The sequence below is a fragment of the Peromyscus leucopus genome, chromosome 3 (assembly GCF_004664715.2).
Source record: "Peromyscus leucopus breed LL Stock chromosome 3, UCI_PerLeu_2.1, whole genome shotgun sequence".
NCBI lineage: Eukaryota > Metazoa > Chordata > Mammalia > Rodentia > Cricetidae > Peromyscus > Peromyscus leucopus.
In genome coordinates this window covers 50,645,866-50,662,285 of record NC_051065.1, presented here as the reverse complement: position 1 = coordinate 50,662,285, position 16,420 = coordinate 50,645,866, and the positions used below count along the sequence as shown (strand labels likewise).

The following is a 16,420-nucleotide window of genomic DNA, read 5'->3' as shown; positions in this document are numbered from 1 at the left end:
TTTGTTGTGAACTTGGAGCTGCTGAGAAAGTATAATTCATAAGCAATTGTCCTGTCCAATGTAAGTAGTGCTTATTTTAGGTAATTAAATCAGTGAATGATGCCTGAACATCAGAATATGTTTTTTAAGTACACCAAGTGATTCTTCCATGTAGATAGGGCTAAAAGCTAACTGCCAACTAATAGGTTTCCCTGTGCTGTGCTGGAGAAGCACTCTCATTAAGTGTATGTGTGGCTACTCACCCATGAACACGCAATGGGGGAGAGCCCAAGTAAGAACGTGTATCTGATGTGGTAGTAGTCTGTCAAGGAAAGCTGTAACCAGCCAGCTGGAGAGAGTTGCTGTGTGGTCTGGAACCAGCAAGGCCATAGAGGTGCAGTTGTCTGATCTCTTGGTATCACACCAATTGACAGACACAGAGCTGCAAGACTAAGTTTGTGCCTTGCTGTGTATGAGAGCTGCTTTGGCCCCTTTATGATTGGCCTATTTCTCTCTTGGGGATATGTGTGGTGGTTTGAAAGAAAATGGCTCAGAAAGGGAGCGCACGGTTGGGAGGTGTGGCTTTATTTGAGTAGGTGTGGCCTCCTTGGAGGAAGTCCGTCATTGCGGAGGTAGGCTTTGAGGTCTCATATACGCTCAAGCGTTGCTCAGTGTGATACTTAGTCTACTCCTGTTGCCTGCATATCAACATGTAGCAGCTACCTCTCCAGCACCATGTCTGCCTGCATGCTGCCATGTCCTTCCGTGATGATAGGATTGAACCTCTGAACTATAAAAGAGCCACCCAAGTGAAATGTTTTCTTTATAAGAGTTGCTATAGTCATGGTGTCTCTTCACAGCAATAGAAACGGAAGTTGGTACCCAGGGACTAGTAATTGTTGTGCTAGGCCTGACCATGTTTTTGTTTGGAGGAATTTGGACTTTGGAACTTTGGGTTAAGAAAGCAGTAGAATGCTTTAAGCACTGCTTAATGGGCCATATTTTGGGAGCATGGAAGACAGTGGTACTGAATGTGATTTGAACTGTGGGGGGCTAGCTCAAGAGGTTTCAGAGGAGAAGAATATTGATATGTGACCTACCACAAAATACCTTGTGATATTTTGGTGGAAAATGTGGCTGCTTTTTGCTCTTGTCTGAAAAGTCTGCCTGAGGCTAAAGTGAAGAGTTCCAGATTAACTTCTTTGGCAGAGGAAATCCTAAAACAGCCTAATATAGACTCTGTCATGTGGTTATTAGTGTTAACTCTGATGAAGATTTATAATGAAAAGGAGAAACTAAGTAAATAAAAATACAAAACATACAGGTTGAGAAAAGGGGCACCAGGAAGTGGATGAGAATAGAGCTAAATCCTGTGTTCAAGGAGATAAACAGATTAAGAAACGGAATAAAGGGAGTGGTGACCTCAGGGCAACATCCACCTGGCTAAATTTCCAACTTGTGAAAAAGAATTAAGCAAAAGCTTAGAGCCAGGTGTGGTGGTACATGCCTTTAATCCCAGCACTGGCAGATCTCTCAATTTGAGGCCAGCTTGGTCTATAGAGCAAGTTCCAGAACAGTCAAGATTAGGCATGGAAGAAAACTATGGAAAACCAAAAGCTGATGAATATGTAATTAAACAATATGTAATTAAACCATGTTCTAGCCCCAGCAAGACCAGAACTTGGCAGCTTCAACCATGTAGTTCTGGTTTTAGAGTCAGGGAAAGAAGAAATGGATTATGGATTTGTCTCCACACCTAAGGAAAGCTGCTGAGGCCAGGCATGTATCAGGGGTGTCCCTGCATGGAGGCCTAGAGAGGCCATTGCCTGAAGCTGTGAAGTTGAAGCCTGGCTTGCCTTGGAGAACTCAAGATGTTAGAGATGCCAGAGTCATGGGATACTTGCTAAGGAGACTGCTAACAGGGAGTGGAACCAGCTCAAAAGAAAGAAGTGTGTTGCAGTCAACAAAGCAGAAAGGAGTTGGGAGATCTGAAGAGCTTTTTGGCATCAGGCATGGAGATACAAAGTTTGGAGTTTGTCAAGCTGGTTTTTGGTCTTGCTTTGATCCAGTATTCCCTCACTGTGCTCCCATCCCTATGTTTTAGTATATCCTGTACCATTATATTTTGGAAGTATGTGATCTGCTTTTTTATTTTGATTTTACAGGTGATTATAGTTAAGAGACTGCATAAATCTCAGAAGAGACTTTGGACTTTGGACTTTAAAAGTTTGAGACTGTGATAGACTATGGGGACTTTTGAAGTTGGACTAAATGCATTTTTGCATTATGATATGGCTATAAGTCTTTGGGCACCAGGGTATGTAATATGGTGGTTTGAAAGAAAATGGCCCCCAAAGGGAATGGCACTATTAGGAGGTGTGGCCTTATTGGAGTAGGTATGACCTTCTTGGAGGGAGTGTGTCATTGTGGAGGTGGCTGAGATCTCATATATGTTCAAGCTTTGCTCAGTGTGATACTCAGTTTATTTCCTGTTGCATGCATATCAACATGTAGTAGCTACCTCTCCAGCACCATGTCTGCCTGCATGCTGCCATGTCCCACCATGATGATAATGGACTGAACCTCTGATCTGTAAGCAAGCCACCCCAATTAAATGTTTTCCTTTATAAGAGTTGTCATGTCATGGTGTCTCTTCACAACAATAGAAACCCTAACTAAGACAGGAAGTGAGTATTGACTCCATCTTGAAACTTTTCAGATGTGAAGTTTGGTCTCTCTCTCTGCTGTTTTTGTCCACCTTGGGGAGTCTGCTACATGCTCCCACCCTCATACACTATACTGCCACAAGTGCAAAGTAACGAGTCTGTGACCTGGGATCAAGACTTCTAAACCCATGAACCAAATAAACCTTTCTTCCTTAGTGGTTGATTTGTCTTGGATATTTTGTCATATAAAGGGAAAGGCCAATTACACAGATCCATTTGTTACTTAGTAGCCACTTCAGGCATCTGACTGTTGTAATATTGAAATTCTTAAGTTCAAGTAAATCTTAATTTATCATGACTCCAAATTATAAGATCAGTGATTCTGGTTACTCAAATGCCAAAGAGAAACTATAAAATGATTCCTTTAAGTGAAAAGACAAAAGTGTGACATATGTGTGTATAGGAAACAGTACTTACTATGTGCAGTTTCAGGCATTTATTGTACACCTTGGAAGCATATCTCTCAGATAAACCAACTACTATATGTGGAGATGGTGTTTGGGGAGGTAATTAGGTTCAATAAAGGCACAATGGTTGCAATTTCACAATGGGACTCCATAGTACCCTTACCACTAGAGACTAGAGAATTGGCCTTGCCACCTCACACCCAATATGAGCTAGTTTCTTTATAGTTTAAGCAAGTTGAAGACAGAGTTGTTATTTGCCAGCAAATCCTCCTGACAGAAGCCAGACAGATACATTTTCTTTTCAGAACACTAAGTATAACCCATTAGCAGGTTGACTATTGTCAAGCCTCTGATGAAGTTCAAAGAAACAACACTGCTACAAATCTCCAGAGGAAGCTTGTGGGAGGAGTGGGGATATTGAGAAATCTATTTGCTGATCTTCTTTCCCTGTCAAGCTCCTCCTCCTAGTGCTCAGCTCTTTTTGCAATAGGCCCTAGGATATACTTTCAAATAGCGTGTCTCTGTCCTATTCAGAATCACTACTAGAAACTTGAAGCTCCAGCTCCCTTCTCCACAATGAACCACAGTGCTACAAACCATCGAATACCTCTAAGTGATGGGAACAGCATTCCTATCATTGGGCTTGGTACCTACTCAGATCCTAAACCGGTACGTACGTGTGTGTTGGTGTGTGTGTGTGCATAATAATAAAAGCAAGATCTAATGACTACTATCAATGACTACTGTTTACCTGAATGGATTTTAGATCAAAGGTTAAACTCTATCAGTTCATGAATTAATGTTTTCCAATTGCAGAAATCAATTTTCTTTATCCTAAAGGCCAACAATGAGAGTAAAGTGAGGGACACAGGACTTGTGAACTTATGATTTATAAATTGCTTTTCATTTTTGTCCAAGAATTTTTAGTTCAATCTAACAAACATTTAATGGATACCTGCCAAGCAGTCATATCCAAGCTTTTTGAATTGCGGCACAGTGCCATCATCTGCAGAGTTCATGCTATAAAAGATCGAAAATAAAGTCACAACATTTTAAGTAAGTTTGTGAGTTTGCATAGAGATGCATTCATAGCCACTCATATCCAGATGTGGCCTGCAGGCTGCAGGCTAGGCTCACCTATAAGCATGAGTCTATAGAGGCTTCCAGTATGAAGAGAATTGTCTTGCTATGTGGGCCTTTAAACTCTAAGAGAAAACATAGGCTCCTTAACAACTGTAGAAGCAATGAAGGAAGAGTCTGGTCCTCTAACTGTGCCCGATATCTGAAAACACAGAAAGGAGAAGAATCCAAATCTGCAGAAAAGGGTCTGCACAGAAGAATCCTTCCCTCATGGAGGTTTGGGACCATCATTGTTTACCTGAGTTGCTTTGATCTCCTCGTAATGTAGACTCAGGAGGTGGAGAGCATGATGGAGCCAAACTGGTCACTTCATGGTGACTGGGAAGCAGACACAAAGTGATGGTGTCAGAGAAGCAGCATCGGGGTCTTTCTGAAGCCCACGTGTGGTCATGTCACACTTCCATTCCCTATCAATTACAAGTTTCACGTCCCTTACCCTGCACTCCAAGCCTTTACAGGTTAGCTGACTTGTCAGTCCAGTCACCCAGCCATTATCACTCTCCCTACGTGCAACTAACGGTCTAGGGCTGAGGAAATGGCCAAGTGGGTAAAGTACCTGCTTCACAAACATGAGGACCTGATTTCAGACCCCTGGCGCCCAAACAAAAAAACCAGGTGCGGTGGCATGTGCCTCTAACCCTAGTGCTGTTGGGGCGTAACAGGCAGATTCCCAATGCCTCATTGGCTAGAACTCCAGATTCAGTGAGAGGCCTTGTCTCCAAACAAAGCAAAATAAACGAATAGAAACAGAAGAGTATGGGGCTTGCATACTCAGTGGGTAAAGGGACTTGCTCTGATAATGTGAGTTCAAACCCTGGGACCAACCTGGTGGAAGGAGAGGGCTGACTCCCACAGGTTGTCCTCTGTCTTCCACAATTGCACCGTAGAGTATACTTGAAATTGGTCCCTGGCCTTCACCCTTCACACACACATCCACAGGTGAGTTTACTCACACACACAAATATATATATATATTTACACACATATATGTCACATTTGCACACAGACAGACCCCAAAAAAGGAATATGATCTGAGTTTCATAGTAACTCTCCCATCTCAACAACTTTGAACATACTGTCCTCTCTTTCTCTACCTGCATCACCCTGTCTTTGGACTTGCTCATTTGTCTGCTGCTGAACTTGGTCTGTATGTACATGTGTGAGGGATGTGCATGTGTGTATAACTGTGTGAGGCCAAAGGTTGGCACTGGGTGTCTTTTCAGCTGCTCTCCACCTTATTTTTTGAGACAGAGTCTCCCACTGAACCTAGAGCTCACCAGCTTCTACACTGGCAGACCAGTGAGCTCCAAGGATACACATGCCTGTCTCTACCCCTCAACCAGCACTGGAGATACAGATGCACCCCATCACGCTCGGCTTTTATGTGGGTGCTGGGTATCCAGTCTCAGGCCCTCTTACTAGCTTGGCATGCTGTTTATCAGTGAGCCATTTCCCAGCCCCCTCTACAAAACGTTTAAGGCTCAAATCAAAGGAGATCAATCAGTACCTCTTCCCTCTCAGGACACCCCAATTTAAACATGTTCACACACAGCCCCTTGTTGTTGACTCTGTAGCACTTATCCGAATCGTAACTACTAACACCCTGCAGTCTTTCTCACTGGCCTGAGATGTCCTTTAGAAAAGACTATTGCTTCCTCAACTCTAGAGACTCATGATAATGTCTAGTATATGATGCAGGTTCAAACAGTACTCGTTCATCTAATGGAAAAGTTTGAGAGAGGGATGTGCACGTCAGAGGGTATAGAGATATAAATAAAGTTTAAAAAGCAACAGCTAAAAGTATTCCAAACATTTAACTATGTGCCAGGAACTCTGAACATGCTTTGTACTACATGCATTTTCTAATGTAATCCTCACATTACAAAATCAATGCCAGTTAAGCCCTCAGACCAATAGGGAACCATCATAGGGAGATGGAACACATTGCCCCAGATTAGGCTGTCGAGTCCCAGAGCTGAGATGTGAACCCATGTCCTCGTCTGTGCAGACATTCAGACTCTGCACACTGCTTTGGTAATACTGAGATCACATCAAATTTCTGAAGTTCCAGTGCCGAGGGCAGTCTGGGGTGGGTGGGTGGAGTGCTGAAGGAGGCAGCCCTCTACAGTTTCTTCTGTCTCCATGGTCTTCCAATCATGACAGCAGGGAACTGAGAACTGTTGTGTGGGCTACAAAACAATGTATTTTGGGATGTCCTTTTTTACCATGAACTTAAAACCCATTTCTCTTCTCCCCACACTTATCCTCGTTGTCACGTAAGGTCCCTAGAGAGACCTATCTGGCGGTGAAAATGGCCATTGACGAGGGGTACCGGCACTTTGATGGGGCCTACCTCTACAACAATGAACATGAAGTCGGCGAGGCCATCAGAGAAAAGATAGCAGAAGGGAAGGTGAAGAGGGAGGAGATTTTCTACTGCGGAAAGGTGAGTCATCTCTGACTATGTAGATACAGTCAGCATGGCATAGGGTGGGGGTACAGCTCAGTAGGACAGCCTGCCTTGTGTGCACAAGGACCTAGATGTGATCTCAAACATTGGAACACAATAAAAGAAAGAAGAGGAGGAGGAAAAGGAGGAGGAAGTGGTCAAGTTATCCTTTGAAATCCTTTAATTTGCTGAAAAAAAAAAAAAGCCTGTGTATGCATGCACATCAATTTAACATAATGTGGCACACATAGTGAAATATGATCACAAGTAAACCGAAAGGCCACGTGTAACTGCCTGGAGCCAGGTATTTTGGTGAATTGGGGAGATCAGAGAGACAGAACAGGCCACAGCTTCCTCACCTCACCAATTCCTCAGGTGATCCTGTTTCTTCAGACTGGATGCCTCTGAGTTCTCATCCAGAATGAATCTCAGTTGAACTGCTGCTCTCGAAAGCCTGAAAGCTTAACCAGCCAAATGCTTCTAGTTTCTGGTCTTCACGCCTTATGCATCTTTCTGCCTTCTGCCATCACTCCCTGGGATTAAAGGCTCGTTTTCTGGGATTAAAGGTGCGAGTCACCATGCTTGGCTGTATCTTTGAACAGATGGATTTTTGCCTCTGGAATGCTAGGATTAAAGGCATGTGCTATCACTGCCTATCCTCCATGTTTAATATTGTGGCTGTTCTGTCTCTGACCCCAGATAAGTTTATTAGGGTGCACAATATTTTGGGGAACACAATACCACCACATTCCAGCAGTGAGGTATTTAGCATTTACAAACCTTGGTTCCCCTCTTTAAGATGGGAATAATAAAGCCAAGCATTTCATAAACTTATGAATTAACATTTACAAAGCACTTCAACTACCTAACATGAAACTAATATTTTATGTCTTTGTTGAACAAAAGAACGTTAAACAGGGCCTGTAATTCCAGCTACTCAGGAGGCTGAGGCAGGAAGATGCCTGCCTGGGCTACAGATAGAGTTCAAAGACAGCCTAAATAACTTAACAAGCCTTCATCTCCAAAGTTAAAAAGGAATTATGCTGTAGCTCAGTGGTACAGTGTTTACCTAGCAGGCACAAGGCCCTGGGTTCAATCCCTAACATCAAAGACAGAAAAGAAAAAGTGAATTAAAATGGAAAACAGAATTTTCACTTGGATGGAATGGCATTGATAATGCCAGCGGAGCCCATAGTGATAACAGGAGCATTTTCTACTATTCTCTCTCTCCTTTACATTTTTTTCTATTCCATGCTCCCTCCCACCATCACTAGGATTTGAACCCAGGGCCTTGTGCAGGTAAGGCAGGCATTGACTCACTAAGCTACATTCCCAACTTTTTAAATGGTATGTGTACATGCGTATGTGTGTATGTGGTATGTGTGTGTGTGTGTGTAGGCCAGAAGCCAACTTCAGCTGTCATGCGTCAGCAGCCACCCATCTTGTTTTTTTGTCTTACTAAGACCTGGGGACCACTGATTAGGTCGGTCTGGCTGCCAGCAAGCCACAAGGATCTACTTATCTCTGCCTCTCCAGCCCCGTGATTGTGCAGGGCATTTGTGCATGTGCTACCTGTCAGGAATTGTATGCAGCAGGACCCCCAGATGCAGTGGTGGGCTGGCCGGCAGCCCAGTCCATGTGGGCATGGTGGCGGGTGGAGATACACCACCCAGACACTGCATCCATGTGGAAATGGTTTATTATAATAGAAAGATGAAACGGCAGAAAGACAGACGAGGAGGGGGCAAGGGTTTGAAAGTGCACACCTCGTGGTAGGAAGTGGAAGAGAGAGGGAAGGGGTGGAGGTTTCCCTTAAGAATAGACTTCTATGTCAGGGCAGAGGGTGAGGATCAGAATTAACACTACCAAGACTGGTTTTTTCAAATGGGGCCAGGGAATTGAGCTCGGGTCCTCATACTTCTATGCCCAGCCCTATGCTGACACAACTATCTCACCAGCCCCGTCCCCTGACATCACCCCTATCAACCAAACCTTCTTTAAGCTTTAGTTTGAGACAGTCTTGACAAGTTGCCTAATCTGACCTAGAACTCACTCTGCACCCTTGTAGCTAGAGTTTTCCTGCCTGGCCCACAGTCAGGACAAATCTTTGTCACCCGCCAGTTCCACAGCCACTCAGACCCAACCAAGTAAACACAGAGACTTATATTGCTTACAAACTGTATGGCCATGGCAGGCTTCTTGCTAACTGTTCTTATATCTTAAATTAATCCATTTCCATAAATCTATACCTTGCCACGTGGCTTGTGGCTTACCGGCATCTTTACATGCTGCTTGTCCTGGCAGTGGCTGGCAGTGTCTCCTTCTGCCTTTCTGTTCTTTCTTTTCTCCTCTCTGTTAGTCCCGCCTATACTTCCTGCCTAACCACGGGCCAATCAGTGTTTTATTTACTAACCAATCAGAGCAACACATTTGCCATACAGAACAACCCACAACACTTCCCCTTTTCTTTCTTTCTTTCTTTCTTTCTTTCTTTCTTTCTTTCTTTCTTTCTTTCTTCCTTTCTTTCTTTCTTTCTTTCTTTTTTTTTTTTTTTTTTTTAGGAAAGGTTTTAACCTTAACAAAGTAAAATTACATATAATTTGGGAATTTGGGCGTAGCTTCTCTTACTACTTCCTGCTGGAGGGGGGTGCTATACCTTATGGGGACACAAAGAAAATTTTAGGATTATGGAATAGTCCATGAGGCTGTATTGTCTGAGCCAGTTGCCTTCAAACCATTCTGGATGCTGGATCATCTGGGCCATGGTGTCATCAGAGACCTTTCAGGGGGTCTTGGCTGGTCAAACCTGATGTATCTTCATCTGTAACAAATCCATAGCCTCTGGCTTTCTGTGGGAACAAAAGCAGAGTCTCCTTTTCAAAGCAACACATCCTTACATCCAAATTTTGAAGTCAAGGTATCTTTAATATATACATATTGGTTTAACTCAGCATCTTTTATGATCAAATGTTTTTCTGCAGTTAAAAATCCCAAAGACAACACAATCCAGATTCTCTGTGTAATATTCATCTTTATGTGGCTTATTTTTTATATTAACATTATTGTCTCTTTAAAGACTTTATTTTTTAAAACTATGTATTTGTTTATATAACTGTGTATATCACCTTTTTTTTGTCTCTTTCAAGCCTACATATATTTTACACACATTGTAAACTATTACATCTAAATCTGTCTTATTGTGAATCTATTGCTTTAAACTGCAGCTATGGCTCTGCCCACCTCAGCTTCCCAACATGGCGGTGGTACATTTACCGATAGCTATGGAAGCTATCGTGGGTCTATGCTTTTATCCAAGCAGTGTGTAGCCCAGAAACCTCTTTTTTTTTTTTTTTTTTTGACTAGCAAAGGCTAAATCCACCAAGCAACTTAATGTGCCACTTGCAGAGGCCTCATTCCCGCCATACTGAAGATCGAGCATGCAGGCTAGGAACCAGCCAGTAGCTCAAACCGGCAGGCCGCTGCTCATTTGAGAGAGACAATTTAGGAAGCTGTTTTTAGCTCCATTTTAAACTCTTTTCTCAGGTTTTAAGTGGAAACTCTTGCCAACTCGTTGGGCGCCATTTGTAGCTCTGTTTTAGAATCTTTTCTCAGGTTTTAGGTGGAAACTCTTGCCAACTCGTTGAGCGCCATTTGTAGCTAGAGTTTTCCTGCCTTGCCCACAGTCAGGACAAATCTTTGTCACCTGCCAGTCCCACAGCCACTCAGACCCAACCAAGTAAACACAGAGACTTATATTGCTTACAAACTGTATGGCCATGGCAGGCTTCTTGCTAACTGTTCTTATATCTTAAATTAATCCATTTCCATAAATCTATACCTTGCCACGTGGCTTGTGGCTTACCGGCATCTTTACATGCTGCTTGTCCTGGCAGTGGCTGGCAGTGTCTCCTTCTGCCTTCCTGTTCTTTCTTTTCTCCTCTCTGTTAGTCCCGCCTATACTTCCTGCCTAACCACGGGCCAATCAGTGTTTTATTTACTAACCAGTCAGAGCAACACATTTGCCATACAGAACATCCCACAGCACAGCCTTTTGCCACAGCCTACCAAATAGCTAATATTACAGGTGTGCGCCATTATGTCTTGTTTTTTTGTTTGTTTGTTTGTTTTTCTGTGCTTTCAAGACAAGAATAAAACTGGGCACTCTAACTTTTCAAGTTTATTTCCTTGGGGAACAAACAGGGTTTAAAAAGTCAATCTTCTCCCCCACTCTCCCACCAAAAAGCCTTGGAGCATAATTTATGCCACAAGAAGATGTACTAATTTATCTGATTACCTCTCTGTGTTTTCTGCATTGGCATGATAACCTGGCCTTACCCCATCCACATCTGACACTTTGGACTTGGAGTAAAGCCTTAGCAAGAATTGGCAGGATTGTCCTGGGGTGTGACACCCAATGAGACTGATGAAGAGGACCGTCCTAGTGCTGTCCCGACTCTTCCTATGCTCAGGCATAAGCATGCTTCTGTGACAGGAAAGGAGCAGATGGCATGTGTGTGAGGGATCTACTGTGAGAATGTGGAAGGAAGTAGATACTATTTCACTAGCCTCCTTGATTTTCTTTCCAGCTGTGGGCTACAGATCACATCCCAGAGTTGGTCCGCCCAGCCCTGGAAAGGACACTAAAGTGCCTCCAGCTGGATTATGTGGACCTTTTCATCATTGAAATACCCATGGCCTTTAAGGTAAGCTCGGGTACCTAGAGTTAGAGCTCTATTCCTTATTGCTCATTCTTTAGTAGCACACAATACTACAGAATCTTCACTACCATAGACACTGGTCTTGCTGACAAAACCCCAACAAACAATGCTAACAGGTTCGGGTCCAAGTTTCTTAGCTGCCAGAGATCTGCTCCAGCTGGGTTCAGGCCCTAAAAGGGAGGTATGGAGTCAGCCAGGGGGGATGGGGGGACACACGGTGAGGGGGGGACGGTTAGGGGAGATGTCACATGACTGACACTATCTGGGGGTAAATGGAATGGCTGCATTTATTGAAAAAAGGCTCTACCTTTTATACTCAATAGTTTAGCCACAGGTAAGATTGAAAGCAGACTCAGAGACAAAGTGGCCATTAACTTCATTATAGTATTTTTTTGCTGAGACAAAAGTGAGCAAGTATGTAAATGTCTATTGTTCTCAAAGGTTCAGTAGCTCCACCAGGCACCCTCTTAGAGCAAAGGAAGGGCCGGAAGTTCCTCCTGTCAGAGATAAGGAGGACTCCCTTTAGCAAGCAAGAACTTTCCTCCAGTCCCCCAAGGGAAAGGAGCCCCTTATCCAAATGTCTGACCTTGGAAAAGGACTTCTTCTGGGGACCAGACACTCCACTACAATTTAAGAGCAATTTTCATTCCTCAAGAGGCACGATGCAGCATTTGCACTGAGCTGTTCCCTAATTGTGTCCCTTTGTGTCTTAGTTTTACTTCCTGGGCCTGTTCCCCTCACATACTCCCAAAAGGGAAGGTCCTGATGTCCTACTCTTTTCCCATTATACTGTACCATTCTGATTTCTCTATACTTATTAACTGAACTCTTGTCCTTCATGGCCTCAGGCCCTGGATCTGGATTATGGGCATTTCATCCTTGGGGTCAAGTGTGTCCTTTGTAAATCTGTAACTTTCTTGTTCTTGGTGTAATCAGGAGGGCACAATGGGGACTCCTGTGTGCCAAGACATCATGCTATATGGTTCCTATTTTGTTTAAAGAGGCTGCCGTTTTATACATTTTCATCCTTCAAAGCCCACAAAAAAAATCTCCCAAAGGAAAAGGCATAAGAGAACTCCCATAACACATAGTGAGAATCATTAAAATTAAAGTAGTAAGGTGCTGAAGAATTGTGGTCTGCAATGTGGAAATGCTGGAACTTTCTCAAGCAGCAACGGTCAGGGGTCCACACCACTTAACTAAGTGCAGCTTCTATTATACATGTTTTAACAACTGTAGTAGTTTTCCATCAAACTAACATTGTGATCCACATTTTACTTAACCAGTATCTAGACATATCCATCGTATAAACCCATGGCCATAAAAATAGCTTCACACACCACAGAGCAAAATATTATATACAACGAAAAAAAAATCTTGTCTCCCTGTGGTGATATTTTATTTGTGCATCCCAATAAAGCTTACCTGTAGATCAAAGGAAAAAGTCAGGCACTATATTAAACATAGAGGTCAGGCAGTGGTAGCACACGCCTTTAACCCTAGCATTCAGAAGCCAAAGATTCATTTGGATCTCTGTGAGCTCAAGGCCACACTGGGAACAGAGCCAGGCGTGGTAGCACACGCCTTTAATTCCCAGCACTAGTTAACCATAGAGATCTGGAGATCTGTACAGAAAGACAGGAAGTGATAGAGCTGGGCAGAAATAGGAAGTGATGGAGCTGAGCAGAGAGAGGAAGTGGGATGGCAGGGCACAGAAAGGATATAGGTGTGAGTAGACAGGAAGTAGCTCTCTCTTTGGCTGAGGATTTCCTAGCGGTAAGAATGTGGCTTACTTCTTTCTGCTTCTCTGATCTCTCAGTTTCCACCCCAACATCTGGCTCCAGGTTTTTTTTTTTTTTATCATTATTAATAACACCTTTTAAGATTCGTCTTACAACCTCCCAGCCCCTCCAACAGGAGACAAACAAAAGAGGGGTCAGATTTGTGAAGCCCAAAACAAGGCAGAGTATTAAGATGTCATTTATTCCTCTAGTTCAAGTATAGCCCTTTCTGGAACTTTCTCCATGTATAAACACACTGTTTAACACCCAGATTGTTAATCCTACCAATTGAGAATAAGACCCCTACCACAGTTTAAAGCCAAATTTGAGGCAAGCTTTAATTAAATACTGGCCAGGTGGATGGGCTCTGGCCAGATCCATGCCCAGGTTCCTGGGAAATGGCTCAAATCACAGTTTGCAGCAGCTTAAGAAGGAAAACCCAGAACTCATTGCATTTCCCATCAGGTCCAATCAGGAGCAAACATACACCCTGACGTACCTGTAGCCTGTGAATCTCCCCCCGCCCACCCCCCCCACGTGATTAAGCACATCCAGTACAGATGGGTCAAACAAACTTGCTTAGGGGAGTGAAAAGATGTGGCTTGTTAGCTCCCATCAACAACAGCCTCCAGCATTTCGGGAACTATCTGTCCTTGGGCAAGAGGCTTGCAGATCAGAGACAGTTTTGTTTCATGGATCTCTTAGGCATTGTAATTAAAACTTAAAATGTAACTTTGGTTCTCACATGATATACACCGTTGCAGAGCAGCAAATGATTTAAATTCTAGTTGTGAAAGAGATTAAGAAACAGAACTGGGAGTTAGAGCTATAGGTCAGTGATTCAGAGTGATTGTTGTTCTTGTACATGACCTGAGTTTGGTTCCTAGCACCTATGTCCAGTGGCTTACAACCGCCTGTGACTCCATCTGCAGGGCACCTGGCACCTGGCACCCTCTTCTGGCTTTCTCACGCACATCTACTCATGAGTGCATGTATACACACAAATAAAAAGAAAATAACCCTTTTCTTTTTCTTTTTTAATTTTTTGTCTTTTTGAGAAGCTTTCTCTGTGTAACCCTGGCTGTCCTGGAACTCTGCTCTGTAGACCAGGCTGGCCTTGAACTCAGAGATCTGCCTGCCTCTGCCTTGCCATCCACCCCAAGTGTTGGGATTAAAAGGCGTGTGCCACTATGCCCAGCAAAAATAAATCTTTTCAAAACAAAGAAGCAGAACCGGTTAGTTGTCCACTGAGGAAATCAGATGGCACAGCCCCAAAGAACAAACATTGCATCACAGTGGCTGGAGTCGTTTAAACAATCAACCACTCTGCCCGGATTCTGCTTCCCCAAGACCCTCCTCTGAGGCCAAGGCCAGAGAGGGACTTTGAGAAAGTTTCCCTTCTGAATGGAGGTATGGGCTTGGTGACTTTGCAGCAGCAGTGGTAATCATAGGCTTTTAGTCAGATGAGGATTTGACAAGACAACGTAGCTTAAGTTCAATAGGCTCTCAGTAAATTCACATTTGGTCAGCTCCACAAGCAATGAAAACTAGAAACCTCACTGGGCCAGTGTTCCTGTATCTAGTCCTGCACGTGTGTTTCTATGATGGAGTGCAGCAACCTCCTTGTTCTTCCCATCAGTTCATCCCTCAGCTAAGTGGCCTCCATCTTGGCCTCTGGCTCAAAATAACTTAAAAGGGGAGGCAGGATGGATAATGTGCTCCCTGGCACGCCATTGCTGAGCAGGGTAATTGTGGCCAAAGTTCTTACGTTCAGAGAACTATCATATTCCTCAACCTAACTGCAAAGCAAGTTCAAGACCCACCAGACACTGGCCTGGCACAGTACTGTGACAGACACCCAGTGTGCCGTGAGCGACAGTTTCTATGACTTGTGCAAGTCTGGAGGGAAAGGACATTCTTACTAAATGAAGCAATTTCATTGCTCACAGATAGGCCTTAGGGGGCAGCAGCAGCCTAGCATTCATGGCAGGCTGATTTGCATATGCCTGTTCTAGGCACAGCTGGAGCTGGGAAACTTCAAAACAGATTTTTATTCTCCGGGGACAAGATGGCAAGCTGAGCTAAAACCTTGTAGGACACCCTGTTTTAAGAAGGACTACACAGGATCAGGGTCCAGGCTATTCGAGAATGTTCCTCCTGATCTCAGGCTGTTGCAGCCTCTCTACATTCTGCAGTTATTTCTGAGAACTCCTAATGGAGAGGGGGGAAGAACTGAGTCAGCCACTGCCATTTAGTGACATTCTGTACCAATTTAACTTCCCACTGTTTCTGTTTCTTAACCTTCCTGCCTTGGGTGGTGCCGACTTCGCTAACACTACAAGGCTCGGCTATGACTTTCTGCCATCTTGCATTGTATCCAAAAGCAGAAAGATTCAGCTTTAGCAAAACCTCGTTTTGGTTTGCCATCTTGAAAGCCTAACAGCAAATGAATACATTTGTCTTTCTTAGAGGACTCCACAGAAGGTTGTTAAAATGGCCGACAAAGCCACTGTTGTCTGGTAATTCTCCCGAGTCTCCAGGCACAACCATAGGGAAGGTGCTTTTACCAAAGGACGCCTCATAAAGGCGACATGCTAGAAGGGAGCATTTAGGAATAAACTGAAGAATAAAACGGGTATATCGCAGTTGCTTCGTCCCCTTCCCCAAATGTTTTGTGTGGTTATGACAATATCTGAGATTGGGTGGTTAAAGGTGGACAAAAGTTTGCTGCCTCAGGGTAATGGAGGCTGAGAAGTGTAAGGTGAGAGAGTGCATGCCCCTGCACCCGGGCCTGCTGACCTGAGTTTGATGCCTTAGCCTCACATGGTAGAAGGGCAGAGTCAATTCCTACATTGTCCTCTGACCTTCACAGAAATGCCATGGCATAGGTACACACATACCCACACAAAATTCTTTGATTAAAATGTAATTAAGCCGGGCGGTGGTGGCACACGCCTTTAATCCCAGCACTCGGGAGGCAGAGGCAGGCGGATCTCTGTGAGTTCGAGGCCAGCCTGGTCTCCAAAGCGAGCTCCAGGAAAGGTGCAAAGCTACACAGAGAAACCCTGTCTCGAAAAAACAGCAGCAAAAGGTCATAAGATTAAAAAAAGAACAGAGCCACTGGCGGACTGGTAGGGACTGGAGTCTCGTGCCGTGCCTAGGACCTAACAGCTGTCCTAGCCAGCTTTTCCTTTTTTCTTTCTTTTTTAGTGTTTTAAAA

General features: G+C 43.8%; 1 protein-coding gene across 5 annotated transcripts in view; it reads left to right on the top strand.

Moving 5' to 3' along the window:
• Positions 1 to 16,420, top strand: part of Akr1d1 (aldo-keto reductase family 1 member D1) — a 66,462-nt gene that overhangs the window by 31,769 nt on the left and 18,273 nt on the right. For all 5 annotated transcript variants that reach the window (XM_037203650.1, XM_037203649.1, XM_037203648.1 and 2 more), the window contains 3 exons: positions 3,647 to 3,781; positions 6,534 to 6,698; positions 11,288 to 11,404. In XM_037203650.1, coding sequence (XP_037059545.1) covers positions 3,689 to 3,781; positions 6,534 to 6,698; positions 11,288 to 11,404 — 375 coding nt within the window. In that variant the 5' untranslated portion in view covers positions 3,647 to 3,688. The remainder of the gene's footprint in view (positions 1 to 3,646; positions 3,782 to 6,533; positions 6,699 to 11,287; positions 11,405 to 16,420) is intronic.